General features: G+C 41.9%; 1 protein-coding gene across 5 annotated transcripts; it reads right to left on the bottom strand.

Moving 5' to 3' along the window:
• Positions 1-9538: 9538 nt before the first annotated feature.
• On the bottom strand, positions 9539-18960 carry LOC125511061 (FT-interacting protein 7-like). Of its 5 annotated transcripts, none has more exons than XM_048676341.1 (9): positions 18673-18960; positions 18428-18570; positions 18108-18291; positions 17762-18014; positions 17349-17565; positions 17127-17250; positions 16031-16201; positions 10248-11559; positions 9539-9929 (listed from the first exon to the last, which is right to left on the bottom strand). In XM_048676341.1, exons 3-8 carry the CDS (start codon positions 18267-18269, stop codon positions 10249-10251), a joined length of 2238 nt encoding a protein of 745 aa, XP_048532298.1. In that variant the 5' UTR covers positions 18270-18291; positions 18428-18570; positions 18673-18960; the 3' UTR covers positions 9539-9929; position 10248. The 5 variants fall into 5 exon arrangements, with proteins under 5 accessions (XP_048532298.1, XP_048532299.1, XP_048532301.1 ...); XM_048676342.1 differs by having other exon boundaries at positions 18670-18960; XM_048676344.1 differs by lacking the exons at positions 18428-18570; positions 18673-18960 and having other exon boundaries at positions 17762-17827; positions 17904-18036; positions 18108-18245.
• Positions 18961-20105: the final 1145 nt, after the last annotated feature.

The following is a 20105-nucleotide window of genomic DNA, read 5'->3' on the forward strand; positions in this document are numbered from 1 at the left end:
CAACATAATCACTAGCACCGCACATGATTTCAAAGGGTAAATTCCAATCAGGTGGCTGAACAATAGGTGCAGAGATCAATGCTTTCTTAAGTATTTCAAATGCTTCTACACAATCATCATCAAAGACAAATGGTATATCTTTTGTAATAAATTAGTCAGAGGCCGAGAAACTTTTGAGAAGTCCTTAATGAACCTCCTATAAAAACCGGCATGACCAAGGAAACTTCTTATACCTTTGATGTCCTTGGGACATGACATCTTTTCAATAGCATCAACCTTGGCTTTATAAACTTCAATACCTCTTTCAGAAACTTTATGCCCCACGACAATACCTTCATTAACCATAAAGTGGCACTTTTCCCAATTCAAGACAAGATTAGTTTCTTCACATCTCTGCAAAACTCGATCAAGGTTGCTCAAGCAATCATCAAAAGAAGATCCATAGACGGAAAAGTCGTCCATGAAAACCTCACAAATCTTTTCACAGAAGTCAGAGAATATAGCCATCATGCATCTTTGAAAGGTAGCAGGTGCATTACATAAACCAAAAGGCATACGTCTATAAGCAAAAGTACCAAAAGGGCATGTAAAAGTAGTCTTTGATTGATCTTTGGCTGACACAGGTATTTGAGAGAAACCAGAATAACCATCTAGAAAGCAAAAATGTGTATGTTTGGATAATCTTTCTAGCATTTGATCGATAAAAGGTAAGGGGTAATGATCTTTTTAGTAGCCTTATTTAATTCGCGGAAATCAATTACCATCCTATAACTAGTAATAATTCTTTGAGGAATCAATTCATCTTTATCATTAGGAACAACAGTAATACCTCCCTTCTTAGGGACACAATGGACAGGGCTTACCCACTGACTATCAGCAATGGGGTAAATTATACCTGCCTCAAGGAGCTTTAGTATCTCCTTTCTTACCACTTCTTTCATTTTAGTATTCAGCCGGCGTTGATGATCACGAACTGGTTTAGCATCTTCTTCCAAATTAATTTTATGTTGACATAGAGTGGGACTAATGCCCTTAAGATCATCAAGAGTATACCCAATAGCAGCACGGTGCTTCTTCAGAATTTTCAATAATCTCTCTTCTTCATGTTCTGAAAGGTTAGCACTAATAATAAGAGGATATATCTCTTTCTCATCAAGATAAGCATATTAAAGAGTATCCGATAAAGGTTTAAGCTCAAACACGGGATCACCCTTGGGTGGAGGAGGATCTCCTAGAATTTCAATAGGTAAATTATGTTTCAGAATAGGTTCCTGTTTAAAGAATACTTCATCTAATTCCCTTCTTTCATTCATAAACATATCATTTTCATGGTCTAGTAAATATTGTTCTAAAGGATCACTAGGAGGTACGGCAATAGAGGCAAGACCAATAATTTCATCTTTACTAGGTAATTCTTCTTCACGATGTTGTCTACTAAATTTAGAAAAATTAAATTCATGAGTCATATCATCTAAACCGACAGTAACAACATCTCTTTTGCAATCTATGGTAGCATTAACAGTAATTAAGAAGGGTCTACCAAATATAATGGGACAGAAGCTATCTTGTGGGGAACCAAGAACAAGAAAATCAGCAGGATATTTAGTTTTCCCATGGAAGACTTCAACATCTCTAACAATTCCCATTGGTGAAATAGTATCTCTATTAGCAAGTTTAATTGTGACATCAATATCTTCTAACTCAAGAGGTGCAATGTCATGCATAATTTCGTTGTATAAGTCAATAGGTATTGCACTAGCACTAGCACCCATATGACATAAGCCATGATAACAACGATCTCCTATTTTAACAGAAAGAACATGCATGCCTACCACAGGTCTAGGTTTATGTGTATCACAGGGTTTAGAATTCTAGCAGTTTAATTACAGAAATAAATAACATGCCCATCTATATTATCAGACAGGAGATCTTTAACAATAGCAATATTAGGTTCAACTTTAACTTGCTTAGGAGGTGTATATGTTTTAATATTGCTTTTACGAACCATAGTTGAAGCTTTAGCATGTTCCTTTATCCTAACAGGGAAAGGTGGGTTCTCAACATAAGAAGTAGGAATAATAGGATCATTATAAGTAATAGTCTTTTATTCAACTTTAATAGGTGCAGCTAGTTTTACTTCTATGGGAGGATGATATTTAAACCACTTCTCCTTGGGGAGATCAACATAAGCAGCAAAAGATTCACAGAAAGAAGCTACTATCTCAGAGTCAAGTCCATATTTAGTGCTAAATTTATGAAAAATATCGGTATCCATAAAAGTTTTAACACAATCAAAACTAGGTGTCATACCTGACTCCTTACCATTGTCGAGGTCCCAATCTTCGGAGTTGCATTTAATTCTTTCCAATAAATCCCATTTGAATTCAATAGTCTTCATCATAAAAGAGCCAGCACAAGAAGTATCAAGCATGGTGCGATTGTTATCAGAAAGCCGAGCATAAAACTTCTGAATAATCATTTCTCTTGAGAGCTCATGATTGGGGCATGAATATAACATTGATTTAAGCCTCCCCCAAGCTTGAGAGATGCTTTCTCCTTTGCGAGGCCAAAAATTATATATATAATTGTGATCACGATGAACAAGATGCATAGGATAAAACTTTTGATGAAATTCCAATTTCAATCGTTTGTAATTCCAAGACTCCATATCATCACATAGCCTATACCATGTCGATGCATCTCCCCTCAAAGATAAGGGAAATACCTTCTTCTTAACAACATCTCCGGGTACACCTGCAAGCTTAAATAATCCACAAACTTCATCCACATATATTAGATGCTCATCAGGATGTTTTGTTCCATCTCCCAAAAAAGGATTAGCTAGCAGTTTTTCTACCATACCCAAAGGAATTTCAAAGCAAGCATTTTCATTTTCAGTAGGTTCAGTAGGTTGAGGAGCAACTCTTTGCTCTACTGGTCGGGGTGAAGATACCCCGAACAAGCCCCCCAGAGGATTACTTTCCATAGTAACAAGTGACATTAAATTTCAGCACACTATATAAATTTTTCCTTACCAAATTCCACCTACCAAAGGCGCTTCACTCCTCGGCAACGGCGTCAGAAAAGAGTCTTGATGACCCACAAGTATAGGGGATCTATCGTAGTCCTTTCGATAAGTAAGAGTGTCGAACCCAACGAGGAGCATAAGGAAATGATAAGCGGTTTCCAGCAAGGTATTCTCTGCAAGTACTGAAATAAGTGGTAACAGATAGTTTTGTGATAGGATAATTTGTAACGAGCAACAAGTAACAAAAGTAAATAAGGTGCAGCAAGGTGGCCCAATCCTTTTTGTAGCAAAGGACAATCCTGGAAAAACTGTTATGTGATGTAAAGCACTCCCGAGGACACATGGGAATATCGTCAAGCTAGTTTTCATCACTCTCATATGATTCACGTTCGGTACTTTGATAATTTGGTATGTGGGTGGACCGGTGCTTGGGTGCTGCCGTTATTTGGACAAGCATCCCACTTATGATTAACCTCTATTGCAAGCATCCGCAAATACAACAAAAGTATTAAGGTAAACCTAACCATAGCATGAAACATATGGATCCAAATCAGCCCCTTATGAAGCAACGCATAAACTAGGGTTTAAGCTTCTGTTACTCTAGCAACCCATCATCTACTTATTACTTCCCAATGCCTTCCTCTAGGCCCAAATAATGGTGAAGTGTCATGTAGTCGGCGTTCACATAACACCACTAGAGGAGAGACAACATACATCTCATCAAAATATCGAACGAATACCAAATTCACATGACTACTAATAGCAAGACTTCTCCCATGTCCTCAGGAACAAAAGTAACTACTCACAAAGCATAAAGATGTTCATAATCAGAGGGGTATTAATGTGCATATAGGATCTGAACATATGATCTTCCACCAATTAAACCAACTAGCATCAACTACAAGGAGTAATTAACACTACTAGCAACTTACTAGCACCAATCCCGGACTTGGAGACAAGAATTGGATACAAGAGATGAACTAGGGTTTTGATATGAGATGGTGCTGATGAAGATGTTGATGGAGATTGCCCTCTCCCGATGAGAGGAGCGTTGGTGATGACGATGGCGATGATTTCCCCCTCCGGGATGGAAGTTTCCCCGGCAGAACAGCCCCGCCAGAACCCTAGATTGGCTCCGCCAAGGTTCCGCCTCGTGGCGGTGGAGTTTCATCCGAGAAGATGGCTTATGATTTTTTCCCATCGAAGGAGTCCATATAGCAGAAGATGGTCACCGGAGGGACACAGGGGGGCCACGAGGTAGGGTGGCATGCCCAGGGGGGTAGGGCGCGCCCCCCACCCTCGTGGGCAGGGTGTGGCCCCCCTGGTGACTTTCTTGCGCTCAATGTTTTTTATATATTTGGAAAACATCATCCGTGAAGTTTCAGGACTTTTGGAGCTGTGCAGAATAGGCCTCTAATATTTGCTCCTTTTCTAGCTAGAATCCCAGCTGCCGGCATTCTCCCTCTTTATGTAAACCTTGTAAAATAAGAGAGAATAGGCATAAGTATTGTGACATAATGTGTAATAATAGCCCATAATGCAATAAATATTGATATAAAAGCATGATGCAAAATGGACGTATCAGCCAGCACGCCGGACTAAACCTATGCCCCCAGGGGTCATGGGCCATCGCCCCGGGAACTCCTGCACGTTGCGTGGGCGGTCGGTGAGCAGACCTAGCTACCTCCTTCAACAAGGCAGGAGCTTACGCAGTCCAACCCGGCGCGCGCCGCTCAGTCGCTGACGTCTATTAAGCTTCGGCTGATGTATACGACGCAGAATGTCCATACTATGCCCACGTGATGGTTAGTGCTATCCGGCCAGAGGCCCCTCGGATCAAACATCCAAACCATAGTGGATTAGGAGCACGCGGTAACGGTAAGAGACTCACGATCGATGTGACCCCGTCGCCCCGTCTCGAGTACTTGCGGCAAGGGCTAAGAATGCCCGGCCACGCCTCGTAAGTATCTCGCGGGCACCTTCCAGGTCAACCCGACTCCACATCACTCGCTATTATGCTCGCCCGGGTACCCCTCAGGGCCGACCCGTCTTTAGTAACATGGCTCAGTGCAAAATCATAGTAACCATAGTAACTGTGTGTCTAACACCAAGGGGAAACCCCGAGGAATCACCCCCGGTGAATCCCGCTCGATGTTATCATCAAGGTGAACGTAAGAGGATCCACCCTCGAGGTTCACATTTGATGGGTACCACGACAGAGCTGTAACCGAAGTGGTTAAGGAGGAAATCACCCTCAATGACCTCGACCGTATAGCTACACTACAGAGATCTCATCAGGAGTGATGTAAGAGGTTCCACCCTCGACACTCGATGCTAACTCTGCAGAGTCGTACAGCTAGGGGGGGGGTGATGTGCGGTGTCTGGGCCTGGGCATCGATCCTATTGATCGGGTCTTCGATGATGAAGCAGGGGCAATAAGGACAAGGTGGGGGTCACTGATGGATCACTAACCAACCTATACTAAGCAGTTTAGGATAAGCAGGTAACAACAACAGGCTATGCATCAGAGTAGGATCATACAGAAAGCAGTAGCAGTTCTAATGCAAGCATGAGAGGGAAAGAAATGGGCGATATCGGAATGCTCAAGGGGGGGAGGTTTGCTTGCCTGGTTGCTCTGGCAAGGAGGGGTCATCAGGGATGTAGTCGTACTCAGTCGCATCAACGTCGGTCTCGGGGTCTACCAAAGAAGAAGAGGGGGGAGAAACAGTAAATACGGGGCAAACAAGCATCACAAAATATAACAAGGCAAAACACGGTGCCAGGGGTGACCTAACGCAGTACTAGGCGATACTGGCGAAGGGGGAAAACATCCGGGAGAGTTTTCCCGGAGTTAGGCATTTTCGGACAGATGAAATGGAGGGGGACGGTTGCAGGTTTGCTATGCTAGGGACGTGTGGCGGACGAACGGGTTGCGTATCCGGGTTCGTCTCGTCGTTCTGAGCAATTTTCATGTACAAAGTTTTTCCATCCAAGCTATGGTTTATTTTATATTGATTTTTCAAAGTTTTAAACATATTCTGGAATTATTTAAAATAACAGAAAAGAAAATATGACGTCGGCATGACGTGTTGATGACGTCAGCAGTCAACAGACTCGTTGACCAGGTCAAACCTGACCTGTGGGTCCAGTGGGACCCACATGTCAGCCTCTGTTAGTCTAACAGTATATTAAACTAACTAATCTAGGTTAATTAGCTATTGGACCCCACCTGTCATAGACTAATTAACTAAACTAATTAGTTTTAATTATTAAAACATTTTAGTTAGTGGAATAAGCGATGGGGCCCGCGTGTCAGTGGCTGGGGCCTGCCCAGTCAGCACAGTTGACCAGGTCAACTGGAGCCAGGGGGCCCACGGGCAGTGACCCAGAGGCGGGCCCTGCCGGTGCCAGGTCAGCACCCGCGTCGGAGCAACGCCGGCGAGGCCATCCACGGCGGCCGAACGCCGGAGATGGCCGGGATTTGCCCACAGGGGGCCAACACGGGCGCGAGCAGGCGCGTTCGAACGGCGAGAGCCCGCCGCGTCGCGTGGTGAGGTCAGCTGGGCTCGCGGCTGGCTGGAACTGCGCCGGCGACGAGTGGAGGCGGCGGTGGGGTTCAGGACCTCGTTGGGAATGCGCTACGGGGCACGGGGAGGGGCGCGGCAAGGCGTGTTCGAACGGCCACTCGGCCACGCGTCAAGTGATGGTGGTGGTATCGTCGGACCTGGCCGGAAACGTCGCCGGCGACGAGGTCCGCGGTGGAGCGGCTACAGTCAACGACAGAAATAGAGCTACGGCGCGCTATAGCTCAGGCGAAAGGGCTAGGCGCGTGCTGCGTGACGCGGAGAGGCTAACGGGCATACGCCCGTGACCATTTGGTCACCGGAGACTCGCCGGCGACGAGCTCCGCGGCGCTGCGTTCGGGTGCGCATGGGGAAAGTAGCTAGCGCGCGTGCGAGGACGGCCAAAGAGATGAGGGAGGAAGAGAGGCTCACCAAGTGGCTCACACGATGGCCCGTGGTGGTTTAGGAGCTGCAGAAACGTCGGAGAGGAGGGAGATCACCGGCGACCGAGGCGGAAGGGGGCGGCTCGATCCGCGGTGCTCCCTGGCTTCCGCTCGTGGACGGGGACGAGGTAGCCGACGATGGCAGAGCTGCTGGACAGGTCAGGAGGGCGAGACGGCTCCGGTGGCCGTGGTGATGATGGAGGATGGCAGCGGGCGCGCTCGGTTCGGAGAGAGGGGAGTGAGCGAGCGAGGAAGAGAGAAGGGGGGAATGGCGAGGCGTCCAGGGGGAGTGGATGTGGCGGTAGGTGAGGGGGAGGGCTCGAGGCATCCGGGGCGGCGACCTTATCCTCTCGCGGCGGGGGTTGTCACCAGCGAGGTGGTTCGGCGGGAACCAGCCCCTGTACCGACACGGCTCGAGGAGCAGGAGAAGGCGACCCGGGAGGGGGAGTGGGCCGGCCTGCTGGGCCAGCTGGCTCGGGTGGGCCGAAGCCCAAGTGGGGTAGGGGCTTTCCCTCTCCTTCTTCTTTCCTTTTCCTTTTCCTTTTTGTTTTCTTTTATTTGCTCTGTTTTGCATTTTCTTTTAGTACCAAATGAGTTTTGTTTTGAACAAAACTTGGCACATAAAACTAAAACAATACCTTGAGATGGAACAAAAAGTTTGGGGGCAAAAGGAGTTGCCTAATTAATTTTAGAATTTGAAAAGTCCAATTTAAATGCTGCTGGAGTACTGAATTAATCCCCATGGGCATTTTGGGAATTCAGAAGAGGTTGGTTCCAACATGACAATTACTCAGTGATTATTTGCCACACTTTGAACGTTTTAGTTTTCATGTTTGGCAAATTTGAATGTTTGACTTTGAATTTGAGTTTGAACATGAACAGTGATTTGGATCAAGTGAGGATTAGCAACAGTAGTGTGATGACATGGCACCATCAACAGGGGACTACTGTAACATGACACTGGGGGTGTTACACCCGGCCCCTGCCCTACGGGCAAGTCCTGTTGCGTCAGCTGCGCCCCTGCCTCCACCCGGCCGCCCTCCTGCAAAGCCGGCGGGCTTCTGTCGGTTAGTCATCTTCCGGTTAGCGCGGCAACCAGTAGCAACTGATTTCGTACTTTAAAATACCCCAATTTCTTATTTAGGCTTTGCTTTTTTACCCTAATTTTGTGCACATGAACATATATTTATGCCTCAATTAGCTTTATTGATAAAAAGTAGTTTTTATTACAGAATTTAATAATTAGGCTTCTTTATGCAAAGTAAGATTTAATTGAGAATTTTAGCGTGTTTGCATTTGTAAGACCATATTGATATTTTTCTTTGTGATATTGGTCTTTTGTTAGAACGTCACATGTCATGTTCGTATTAAAAAAATTGGGACGGACCACCCTATCGCCAAATGCTAGCTCCGCCACTGATCATAAGGTTCTCAATGAGGAAGGGCTTTGGAAAACCAACGAACGCAGCACATGCCTATTTTTTTAGTCCCACATCATTAGTTTAGCAGCAATTGCAGGAATTTATAAATGCTCGCCTTCACAAGGCTACCACCAAGTAGAGTAGTACTCCCTTTGTAAAGGAGTATAAGAGTGTTTAGATCATCACTCTTATAATTTTTTTACAAAGGCAGTAGTAGAGAGTAGAGACTTGTAAAATGCGGTAGACCTATAGGTATAGGATAGGACATGGTGTGTACATGGTATAGGGTTGTAGGGTCACGGGAATAGGGGGGGGGGGATGCCTGACTGAACGACCGGGCTGCGGGGCTGGTTAATGGTTATAGGGGGAGAGCTACGTCTCTTAGGAAAATTGCGGTGGGGGGGGGGGGGGGGGTCAAGTTCATAAAAAAACGTAATAAAGGGAAAACTAATAAGAAAATAAATAAATAAAATGCTGGGTTAAAAAATGGTAGGTTCAAACTTCTGTAGTTCCTTTTTGTTTCCTATCAATCAATTTATTGAATTCTCTTGATTTAGCTTATATTAATTTTTTTATTGCAAATTTGTAATCCTTTTTTGTTTCTCATTTTTCATCAACTTCTAGAATTTAACTTGGTTTAGGTGTCATATTTATTAATCTTGGACAAAAGGTATATTTTCCTTCACTTTCTAGAGGTTGATATAATAAAGGGTGTGGCTAGGTTTCGGTCGTTTGAGATTTAACCAAGTCTCAGTCAAGTGACATATTATATAAGAAGAAAAAGAAAAAAACTATTTTTTTGCATGGATCTACACGCAAGATCATACAGATATATCATCGACCGGGACATAGCCAAGTCTCAGTCGACTGAGACTTAGCAGGTAAAACTGTATAATAAAAGGTGTGATTTTCCCTGATCTGTGTGCAGTCTATTTGTCACTACCATTTGACAATTGTGAGTTTAACTTCAGCTATTGCATTGTTATTTATTTGTATTGTTTATACCACATATTTTCCAGGTGTGATTTGGCACCTGAATGTACTCGTTAAGTCGTTAGTGATGCATCATTACTAAAAGAAGAATCAAAGCACAAAATAAGCATGCTTTTATTGAGCATTTATTCTTGTATGAATGCCCTTGCATGCAGGTTTGATCTCTTGATTGAACCAAGCATGCTCCCTCTGTCAGAAATTACTTGTCGCAGAAATGAATGAAAGATGCAAGATCAAGACAAGTTCACCATCTTCTAATGAATTGGCAGCGCCCCCAACCTATTTCATCAAACAATAATTCTACACTAAACCTTCCCCAAATCCTCTCCTCTGCCCCCTGATTTTAACCAGGGTGGGGCCCAGCCGTTAATCTCGATCCAATTAATTACCTCGTAAAATCCTCACGTTAGCTTTCGTACGTGTAGCATTGCTCTTCATCAAAATAAGCACTAAAGCGCCTGGTGAAAACGTAATCAAAGTCCTGCATAGAGATAATAAATAGTCAAAACAAAAAAAGACCTGGAAATCTAAATGGAGTGTAATGTTTTTATGGATCTCAGGAAAGTCATACTACACAAATAAAGCAAATAACATAATAATCAACCAACTCACAACAAAAACTCCATAGTAATCAACCAAAGCGAAGATAGGAAAAATCATATTATATATATTCTCCCTCCGTCTCAAAATAAGTGACTCAATTTTGTACTGCTTTAGTACAAAGTTGAGTCACTTGTTTTGAGACATAGGGAGTGTTAAAGAAAGACAGGAAAAAGGAACAAATAGTACATGCATCAACCTTATAGCATCGAGTCATCCTTGGAGGGTAGACGGCTGTACAAGTTGAAGACCATGCTGGTCCTCCTCCTGCTGGACCGGAACCGCGAGGGCAGGAGGAAATACAGCCCCATCACCACGACCACCACCTTGAACGGCGTCCAGTACAGCACGACGGCGACCACCAGGGAGAGCAGGATGAAGATGGGCGTTACCCTGTGGTCTCTCCAGCTAAGCAGCGACTGCGCGCGCTCCGCGTGCATAGCCAGGTCGCCGAGCTCCCTTTGCAACGTGCCGGCGACGCTCCGCAGCCGGTCGTATCTCAGCTTCACGATGTCATCCGGCGTGGACGTCGGGAACGTGTCGAACTCCTCTTCCAGCTCGTCGGGCTGCGCCTGATCTGCGTACGACAGCACCGTGTCTATATGCGGCGGATTCTGCGGCCGCCGCGGGTAGTTCCACACCCCGATCATGACCATGAGCACGAGCACCATCGGCAGGATCAGCTGCGGGTAGCACACCAGGTACAGGAACATCACGTGGACCAGAATCGTCGACAGTGGGTTCTTCCACTCGCAAATGTCGTCGAACCGTTTGGCGACGGCGATGGCGCCGGAGTAGAGGGAGGCGATGCGTTGGAAGTTGGACTGGCTACGACGCAGGCTGAACATTTGTGGGTCTACGTCGAGCATGTACTCCACCACCTCCCTCCGCAGTGGCGGCTCTGCCCTGGCCAGCCGCGTGACCACCCTCTGCACCGCCTCCGCCTGCAACCAGAGGGGGTCCACCTGCGGCATCGTGATCGGGTCGGTGTGGTGTATGCGTATCGTGGGAGGCAGCGGTTTGCCGTACGTGGCCAGCATTTTGGCCCACGACCTGCAGGTGAAGCGGACGGCGAGCTGGAGTTCGCCGGTCATCTTCAGCCCCGTCGGGGTGAGCACCATGAGCGGGTAGTGTTGGCTGTACATGCGGTTGGTCTCGAGGGTGGCGAGGCGGATGCGCACCTTGCCCATCTGCTGGTCATCACCCCCTTGCGAGGAGGAGAGATGGCAGTCGTCGAAAACTGCGACGGTGACGACGGTGTTGAGGTCCAGCACGTTCCAGGTGTACTGCTCGTTCCACTGCGGCACCGCCGTGGCGAACAACGTGCCTGTGCGCACCCACTTCTCGCCGTACTTGACGACGCAGTAAGGGTCGGTGAGCCCCCCTTCTTTATCCTTCATGCTCACCAGGCCTCGTGCGCTAAGGATGTCCACCTCCAAGATGCCAATGGCGCCCTTGCGGAGCTTCTTCACCGATGACGAAAAAGCACGTAGTTTGAATGTGTTTTTTACCTGCAAATTTCAAGTTTTTATGTTGTATGGTATAACATAAAAGAAACGGAAATGATAAAATGTAGAGACATGTGCGGTTGATAATAAAATAAGAGACGTTCCGGTCGAATTCATCGATCTCGATATGTGTCGGCTAATTATCTCGGAGGTGCTCATGGGCAGTCAGCGTGTGTGTGTTCATAAAGACGGGTATATGTGCGTGTATGTGAGTATCTGCGATTGAATTGTGTTCGAGAGAAAACCCTTATTTCCATTTTTTTGGGTTTTTGTATTTTTTGGTATTTTCTATTTTTATTTATCCCCCATTTCCTTTCATTTCTTCTGTTTTTGTTTCATTTTATTTTCTATGTTTTTGTTTAGAAGTAATATAATATTTTTGACAACTAAATGAACACCTTTTTAAACTCCATAATATATGTGCACTTTGTATTTATCCAAACGGTCTTCCTTAAGTTACTATTCTGACTACCCATCACATGCTTCATGCTGAGTGCTGAGTGCAGCTCACATAGGTGCGGCTATGTATGAGAGCGGCGTTGCAGAGGCCGGGCACCAGACAGTTCGTTATCCCCTTCGTGGGTGTGGGCCTCGTGATTCACTTCTGTCAGACCTTTTGAAAGTAAACGAGCCAATATACATCTAGATGAATAGTGCAACTGTATATCAGTGAATGAGATAACACTGTTTGATGCATGTGATGATTGATTTGACTGCTCGAAATCAAACACGGTGAAATTAAGGCTCACCCTTCACGGAGGACAAAAGTATCAATATTCTACTCTATTCGGCCACCTCATCATTGCATGCTGCAGCCATGTCTCATTCTGGGCAACTTTCTGTAAATGTACCGCCGCGCATTTCTCTGTTTTTATAAAACTAATCCTCAAAGTAGTGTACAACTTGCTACTTACGATGTCAAAAAAATCTTATATTTTGAGACGGACAGAGTAATTACTACCTTCGGCCGGGTTTACTAGTCCCCTCACATTTTAGGTCATATTTTAACAATAACTTTAACTAATAAAATGAAACTCATATGTAGCAAAAGTCATATTATTAAAAACTAAATTCAAATACATATTTTTATGAGGTGCATTAATATTTTATTAGTCAAACATGTGATCAAAGTTTGATCCAAAATACAGTGAGGACTAAAAAACCTGGACGGAGGTAGTAATTAGTTGTGCTTTTTTCAAAGCTCTTTCAAGATGGTTCTTTTACCCCTAAGAGATAAGAGAAATATTTGGTCAGAACCGCCCATTCATCAAGGTATATTTGACCACACATAATATTATGGCAATTTATTACCAAAAGGGAAATATTTAAATATTTGCCTCATATCTTTTTATTTTAATCTACTAAAAAAATCACATTCAATCCTCGTACGTCTATGTTGTATCTATCATATGAAGATAAATAACTCCCCTAAAAAAAGATGGATAATTATAATGTTGTGGAATATGATACATATCTATGGAATCCTAAATATTTGTATATACACTACAATCTACAAATGGCATTATTATAATTTGTCTAGATTACAACCTAATAATCATCACCATAATTAACAGTATGTGTACTCGCATTATTATGAGAGAGTTAGTAAAAATTAGATGTACACATGTCATGCTAGGAACGTGTTTGAATTTTTATTGTGTGAGAAATACACTAAACTTTGTCCGTTATACATTCTCTTCTCAAGGAAATAAAATGTGCAAGAACATTGGTACACATGGGTGCTCTGTTAAAGAAAAATACTGATGGTATTTTGTCTGCTTTTTGCTATGATTTTGTCAACTATTATTCATTTACCATGCAAAAGAAAAAAAAACTAGTATTCATTTTTGGTGTTTTCTAGAAACAATTTCTATGCATTCTCTATTGTTTAGCTCCCAGCCGACAAAATAATACATGCATAAACATATATCACAGAACTTGACAAACTTCTTATTTCATTTGTTATAGACATAATGATAAGGTACGTTCAGCAAAAGAAAATAGTTGGGAAAAATCAGCTAAACAAATGATTGGCAAAAAATCTGGCATTATTTAGATCTGTTATTTTTTTCTATGTATGCAAGCTTTTAAAGAAAGGGAATAAATTATAATAATTTTTCCTTGATTATACCGCAACAATGTCTAACCCCCATCCCATTATCAACGGTCTATTACCTCCTATTACATGTTGTATCAACCATTAATTCATTAAAATTTAACAGTCCATAATGATCTGGACCACCATAAAATTTTCCTAAAAAACTGTTGTGCCGCCGTTCAGAGTAGCACCATCCAGCGTTTTTCCCTCTCTAAAAGTTCTCCTTAATCCATCATCCTAAGTGTATCCGATGATTAAGTACAAACCAAAACACCTGTCGTTCTGCAAAGAAGACATGATGACACTGTACTAGCATGTGCCTACTGCCAGCCATCTGCTTTCGGCCCAGATTGGAAGTACCTCTTGCATGGGCCTATCCTAGAATACGGTGATATACGGCCTTGAAGTTGGGGCTGTAATTGCAATACGTCTGGCAACACATATCCCCGTGCTAGTTCGGCGGGTGGGATTCAGAGCTGCCTGCAGACCGGCCTCTGCAACTCTTTTTCGGGCTATGTATCTCTTATAGCGATACCTACCGCAGCGTCGCCTGCAGGGTGGCCTAATTGGGCCGGCCCAGCATGCAGGAGGAGCACTGACTCTCCGTAGCAACAATTCTCTTTTACTATTTTATTTTATTTATATTTCTAAAATATAATAAAAATATTTGAATTTGAAAATAGTTTAGAACAGGTTCCAATATTTTTTTAAAAAAACTGCTCGAAGAACTTTTAAAAATGTTGATAGCATTAAAAAAATGTTTGGGACAACTAAAAAATATTGATAGCACTAAACCAAATTTACATTTTTTTTTAAAATTCGATGCAATGTATTACTTTTTGCATAAAACAAATTGTACCATTCAAAAAAAGTACGTGATATTTGAAGAAAAGATTGTGCCCTACAAGAAAATGTTTGTGATACTTAAAGAAAAATGTAAATACAATGTAAAAAATATCAAAGTTGTACAAAATTTGTTTTCCAACAATGTGTATTTGAAAAATGTTTAAACATGTATTAAAAATGCTCAATATATGTATTTGAAAAAAATGAACATCTGCGTATTTAAAAATCTTCACCCTGTATAAAAAAATTTACGTTTATACAAAAAATGTACAACGTTTACTGAAAAAACTAGACATGTGTTGAAAAAAGGAAAAAGGAAAAAAGACAAACTCAAAGAAAAAAAATCATGTATAGGATAAAAAAATTGAGCGCGTATATGTAAACATATATTTAGACATATGTATATGGAGAACAAACAATGAGTACAAAAAAAAATAGACATGAAAACATATATCTAACAAAAGGTTAATCATGTATTTTAAAATGCTAAACATGTTTTAAAAATGTTTCTGTATACGAAAATGTACAGTATGTATGAAAAAAGTAGACATCAAAAGATGTATTTATAAAAAATGTCAATCATGTATTCAAAATCGTTAAATGCGTTAAAATGTTTTTCATGTAGACGAAAAATGTACAGTATGTATGAAAATGTAGACATATGTCGAAAAAACCAAAAGAAACCGATGAAAACTAAAAAAGAAACAAAGAAAACAGAAGTACAGAACAAAAATAAAAATAAAAATATAAAAATATAATAATTTTAAGCCCGACAACGCAATAATTTTGTACTTGTGGCAAAGAGAATCTCTTCAAAGTTGAATGTATACAGAGTACATATATAGCCTACAAATAAAACTTAGCTTCACTTTATTTATTTTATTTTTATTTAAAAGTAAGCACGGCCCACTGATTCAAAATATAACAAATTACGTTAGAACTACATCCACTGTTCAACACTACATGACTTGCTAGAAAGGCCGACACCAAACTTTTCTGATTTTGACCATTATATTTCTCATGGAAAATAATTTAATAATATACCATTTTCATAAATTTTACATTTGCATATTCATAGCAGAGGAAAAGTGATGGTCAAATTTAAACATTGGAGACTATACAAAATCTAAAACCTTATGTACTTTCGAATGAAGGAAATCTTTTCTTTCATATAAAATTAATTGAAATCGTTTGAATATATATATATCATAATAGGTTTCGTTATATTAACTTGATGTTATCTTTGTTGCTAATATTCCTATATTGATGATTAAACTTAAAAATGTTTGATTGAAGACTTTCTAAAACTAATATTATGATCCATGTTAAAAGAAGGTTCTAGTGTCGAAAGAGGGATGTGTGACTAAAGCAATTAGCGTTATCGGACTCATGACATTATTCCTCGAGCACCAAAGCTCGTAGTTTAGAAGCTCAAATGATCCCAAGTTTCCAACGCAAGGATTCGAGTGGTATCTGTAGCGATCCAGAAGTAAAGAAAGCAATACATAAATTCCCAAAATTTTGATATACCTGGGTTGTTTCCATTTCACGAAGTCTATCAATTATATTTAGTGCACTAGTTGGCCTTTTCTTTGGATCGAAGTCTCTGCACTCTAAAGCTGTCTCGTAGCATACTCGTATCTGTTCGCATAGTGTATCTTGTTGGGATCTCTCCAACCTTTCACTCCAACTTTCAATTACCTAAAAAATTGCATTGGTGTGTTATGGTCTATGAAATGAACCAGCAACATCTTACTATACAGGAAAATTATCGACCACATACATTTAAGCATCAAACTAATACAACAAATTTCTATAAAAGTAAAATATGGAGTGCGGCGTTTTGGTGCTCGGGCTACATGGAGCCCTTTTTTGAAACATTAAAAAACATTTTAAAGTTTCAAAAAATTCGTTTCCACATTTACATATGGATGTATACTACATATGTATAAAATTTCATGAGAAAATACATTGATTCGTGAGCTACACAAAAAGTGAAAATTATTGGTTTTATATAGTAACAATACACACACTGTCCACTGTTTTCAATGTCAGCAATTTGTGTTTCTTATGTGTAGCTCTCATGTTAATGTATTTCATCATGAATTTGCGAGTATGCGGTATATATCCATATCATACTGTGGATTTAGTCTCAGAATTTTCGAAGCATTTAAATAATTGTTTTGATTTTTTCCAAAAAATAAACGAGCTCCAATGAATTTCTGTAAAATATGTCCCAATAGATTCAAGTCAGATCTATCACCATGTAAATTGCACTTTCATGTTTGATCAAAATAAGTAGAAATAAAATGTATAATTATTCTTGCAAATGATAAGATATGTTAATATTGCGCATCATTTTAGTTCCCATATTTTCCTGCGGTTGCATTAATATTGCGCAGATTTTCTAGTGGCGTGTGACTGTTTTTGGGGGGGGGGGGGGCATGCAAAATGTGCTTTCTACTAGCAGGTGTGCTTCCATAAATGATATTATGCAACATCTCAATCTAAATTGTAATGAAAATATGCGAAGTATGACCTTGAAAACTATTTAAAAGTCAATCCTTCTTAGCCTAAAAGGAAATTGAGCTTTTATCTTCCTAACAATGACATATGTTGTTCTTACATCATCGGTAGCTTGATGCCCCTTCTGCCCAGTCAGTATTTCAATGATGATAACACCAAGACTATACAAGTCAGCACTGCGTGCAATTACACCACCTTCGCGAAGTTCTGGCGCCAAATATCCCCTATAAAAGTTTTGACCAATTAATGTAAGAAGAGAGTACATTTTAATGACATATCATGAAACACTGACTTTAATTCAAAGAGAAGTCATCTAGCTTACATTGTCCCTATAATAGTTTTTGTAATATCCTGGCTTTGATTTTCGTCGAAGCATCTCGATAGACCAAAATCAGTTAATTTTGGTGTCATACTATCATCAAGCAGTATATTGGCTGGTTTCAGATCCAAATGAACAATATGGTTCTCATGAAGGTACTGTAGACCCTCACAAATCCCTTTAATTATTTTATAGCACGTTCTCCACTCACGACTTGCATCTATAAAGGGGAGAGGAGAAACCGGGTTTACGATTTGATGTCTTGACTTTTGAAAACCACTCCCTCTGTCCCACAATATATAGTTTGCAAAACCATCTTATATTGTGGGACAAAGGAAGTAGATGTTATATGACACATTGTAGTAAATGAGAATAAATAAAGAGAAAAGTTAGAGGCCACATGGTCGTACTCTTACCCATGATATACTTATCAAGACTGCCTTTAGGTATATATTCGAAGCAAAGCAATCTTTCATGAACATCTGCCATGACAAGTTTCTTGTCAAATTTTTCCATACTTCCTTGCCTGTCGGCGCAATATCCTAAAAATCTTACTACATTTTTGTGCTTGACCCGCATGAGACATTGAACCTCTCGATGAAATTCCGTTTCATCCATTAAAGCGTTGGACAGCCTCTTCACGGCGACCGCCCTATTGCCAATTATTCCCTGCTTTCGGAGCATGCAGGCCCTGTTAGCATATCATCGGTTTGATTCCGAGTTACCAAATCAAGCATGATGAGGATTGCAATGTATACATACCTTATAAACGACTGCAAATCCACCGCTTCCAATCTGTTGGTCATCAGAGAAATCACCTGTAATGTCCTGTAAAAGTGATAATGGCAGGGCCTTGGGCTCTGCGGTTTCATCGGCTAACATCTGCTCTAGGTCACTTCGTGCAGTGCTAGCTTTGCGTTCCATTTGCAGTCAGTAAGCAATTAACCTGAAAAGTTAGAGCAAACTGATTATATACTGTATGTAGTATGAGCCTGCCAGACCAAGATCCCCAATTACTCGGGTAGCTAATTAATAGTGATATCGATATGCTATACAGTACCGAACAAATTAAGATCACTCACCTGTATATTATGCAAATACAAAGCAGTAATGTTGACTTTGGCTCCCCTTGTTGCGTTTACTGCTGCGACTCAAACTCTCTCCGAGCCGTGCCGCTTGACAGCGCAGTCTAGTTGCAAGAGAGCTGCGACCAATTAGTGATAATCTGCAGACGCCAGCAGCAGCAGCAGCTTCTCAGATTGAAGCTAGCGAGAACACGATCTGCAATTTGGGACCCATTCAGTGAAAAGAAACTGAGAATTACCACCTGGACAGGCCGTGCTGCTGCCTCGTGAAGGCGATTGAGCTTCAGATTTAGCTGTCCAGTGAAGGGGATGGGGATTTGGTATCGGCCTATCAAGTCAACGGCACCTTGAGAACACGCTTGAGCTGCATCTGGATGAATGTGTCTCTGTGTGTGGTGCCAGCAGCATCCCAACCCCCCATATGATAGATAATACTGTGGACGCGGCTGCGCTGGCGAGAGTGCCGCGAGGATTCACACTGGAACACGCATGGACGAATTCAAAGCAAATGCGCACGGACGTTGCGGATTCTATATCCTAAACAGTATTTCTTTTAAACAAAATCAAACACGGATGTTGAGTACCGATGCAGAGTTCTGACAAAAGAAAGAAAGAAAGAAAGAAACAAACAATAGTGCCAATGCAGAGAATATCGGTCAGAATATGAATTGTATATGGAGCGTGCCAATAATGACACCGCGAGCTTCCATGGAGATTTATACATGAAACTAACAAAAAAATTATCCATGTGTCACCACCAGGAAGTATGGTTTTCATTATTCAACTGCAGGATGATACCTCTTGAATAACTCATTCTAAAGGGTAAATAGTACCGATAGGTCAATGGATTTTTCGCCGGGTTCTAGTCACTAGATCCCGTTGCACACTTGGCACAAAAAACAAATGTGGACAAGAAGTTAAGAAGGCTATTTGACGCCCCTGTAAACCCTTTAGGACATGCACACGTCGCCATGTCCTATAAACCCCCTTACGCCCCGTCGTTAGGCTAGCTGGCTAGCTCGTCAGTAACCCTTCGGCGAATTGGACCACCCCAAGCCTTGCTCGCCTACCCCACCTCACCCTCGCACACTAGTGCATCGTTTTGACACCAATCGCACGACCAGAGCATCCTGTAGCCCAATCTCAACGAGTACCGAACGTCAATGTCGCAACCTCGGTTCCCACAAGGTGAGCAAGCGTTTGACCTTTGCTGTCATGTCCAATGTGTTCATTGTGCTCTAGTGCGTCTTTCTGACCACACTTGTCACTAGGGAGCCCGAGACCGTTGAGTTTGATTTGAACTACAACTTCGCTGTCACCGTCATGACCCCCAACCACACCGCTGATGTCTACTACACAACCTTCTTATAGACGTTGTTGGGCCTCCAAGTGCAGAGGTTTGTAGGACAATAGCAAATTTCCCTCAAGTGGATGACCTAAGATTTATCAATCCGTGTGAGGCGTAGGATGAAGATGGTCTCTCTCAAGCAGCCCTGCAACCAAATAACAAAGAGTCTTTTGTTTCCCCAACACATCCAATACAATGGTAAATTTTATAGGGGCACTAGTTCGGCGAAGAGATGGTGATACAAGTGCAATATGGATGGTAGATATAGGTTTTTGTAATCTGAAAATATAAAAACAGCAAGGTAGCAAGTGGTAAAAGTGAGCGTAA

Source organism: Triticum urartu, chromosome 5 (assembly GCF_003073215.2).
Source record: "Triticum urartu cultivar G1812 chromosome 5, Tu2.1, whole genome shotgun sequence".
Lineage (NCBI taxonomy): Eukaryota > Viridiplantae > Streptophyta > Magnoliopsida > Poales > Poaceae > Triticum > Triticum urartu.

What these genes read in the sequence shown, in the direction of transcription:
- LOC125511061 (XM_048676341.1), bottom strand. Translation starts at nt 18,269, where the DNA reads ATGGAACGCAAAGCTAGCACTGCACGAAGTGACCTAGAGCAGATGTTA. An exon ending in TCTTGATAAGTATATCATGG is followed by an intron (nt 17,566 to 17,761) that starts GTAAGAGTACGA and finishes TCCCCTTTATAG; the next exon opens with ATGCAAGTCGTGAGTGGAGA. An exon ending in GGCATCAAGCTACCGATGAT is followed by an intron (nt 16,202 to 17,126) that starts GTAAGAACAACA and finishes GCAATTTTTTAG; the next exon opens with GTAATTGAAAGTTGGAGTGA.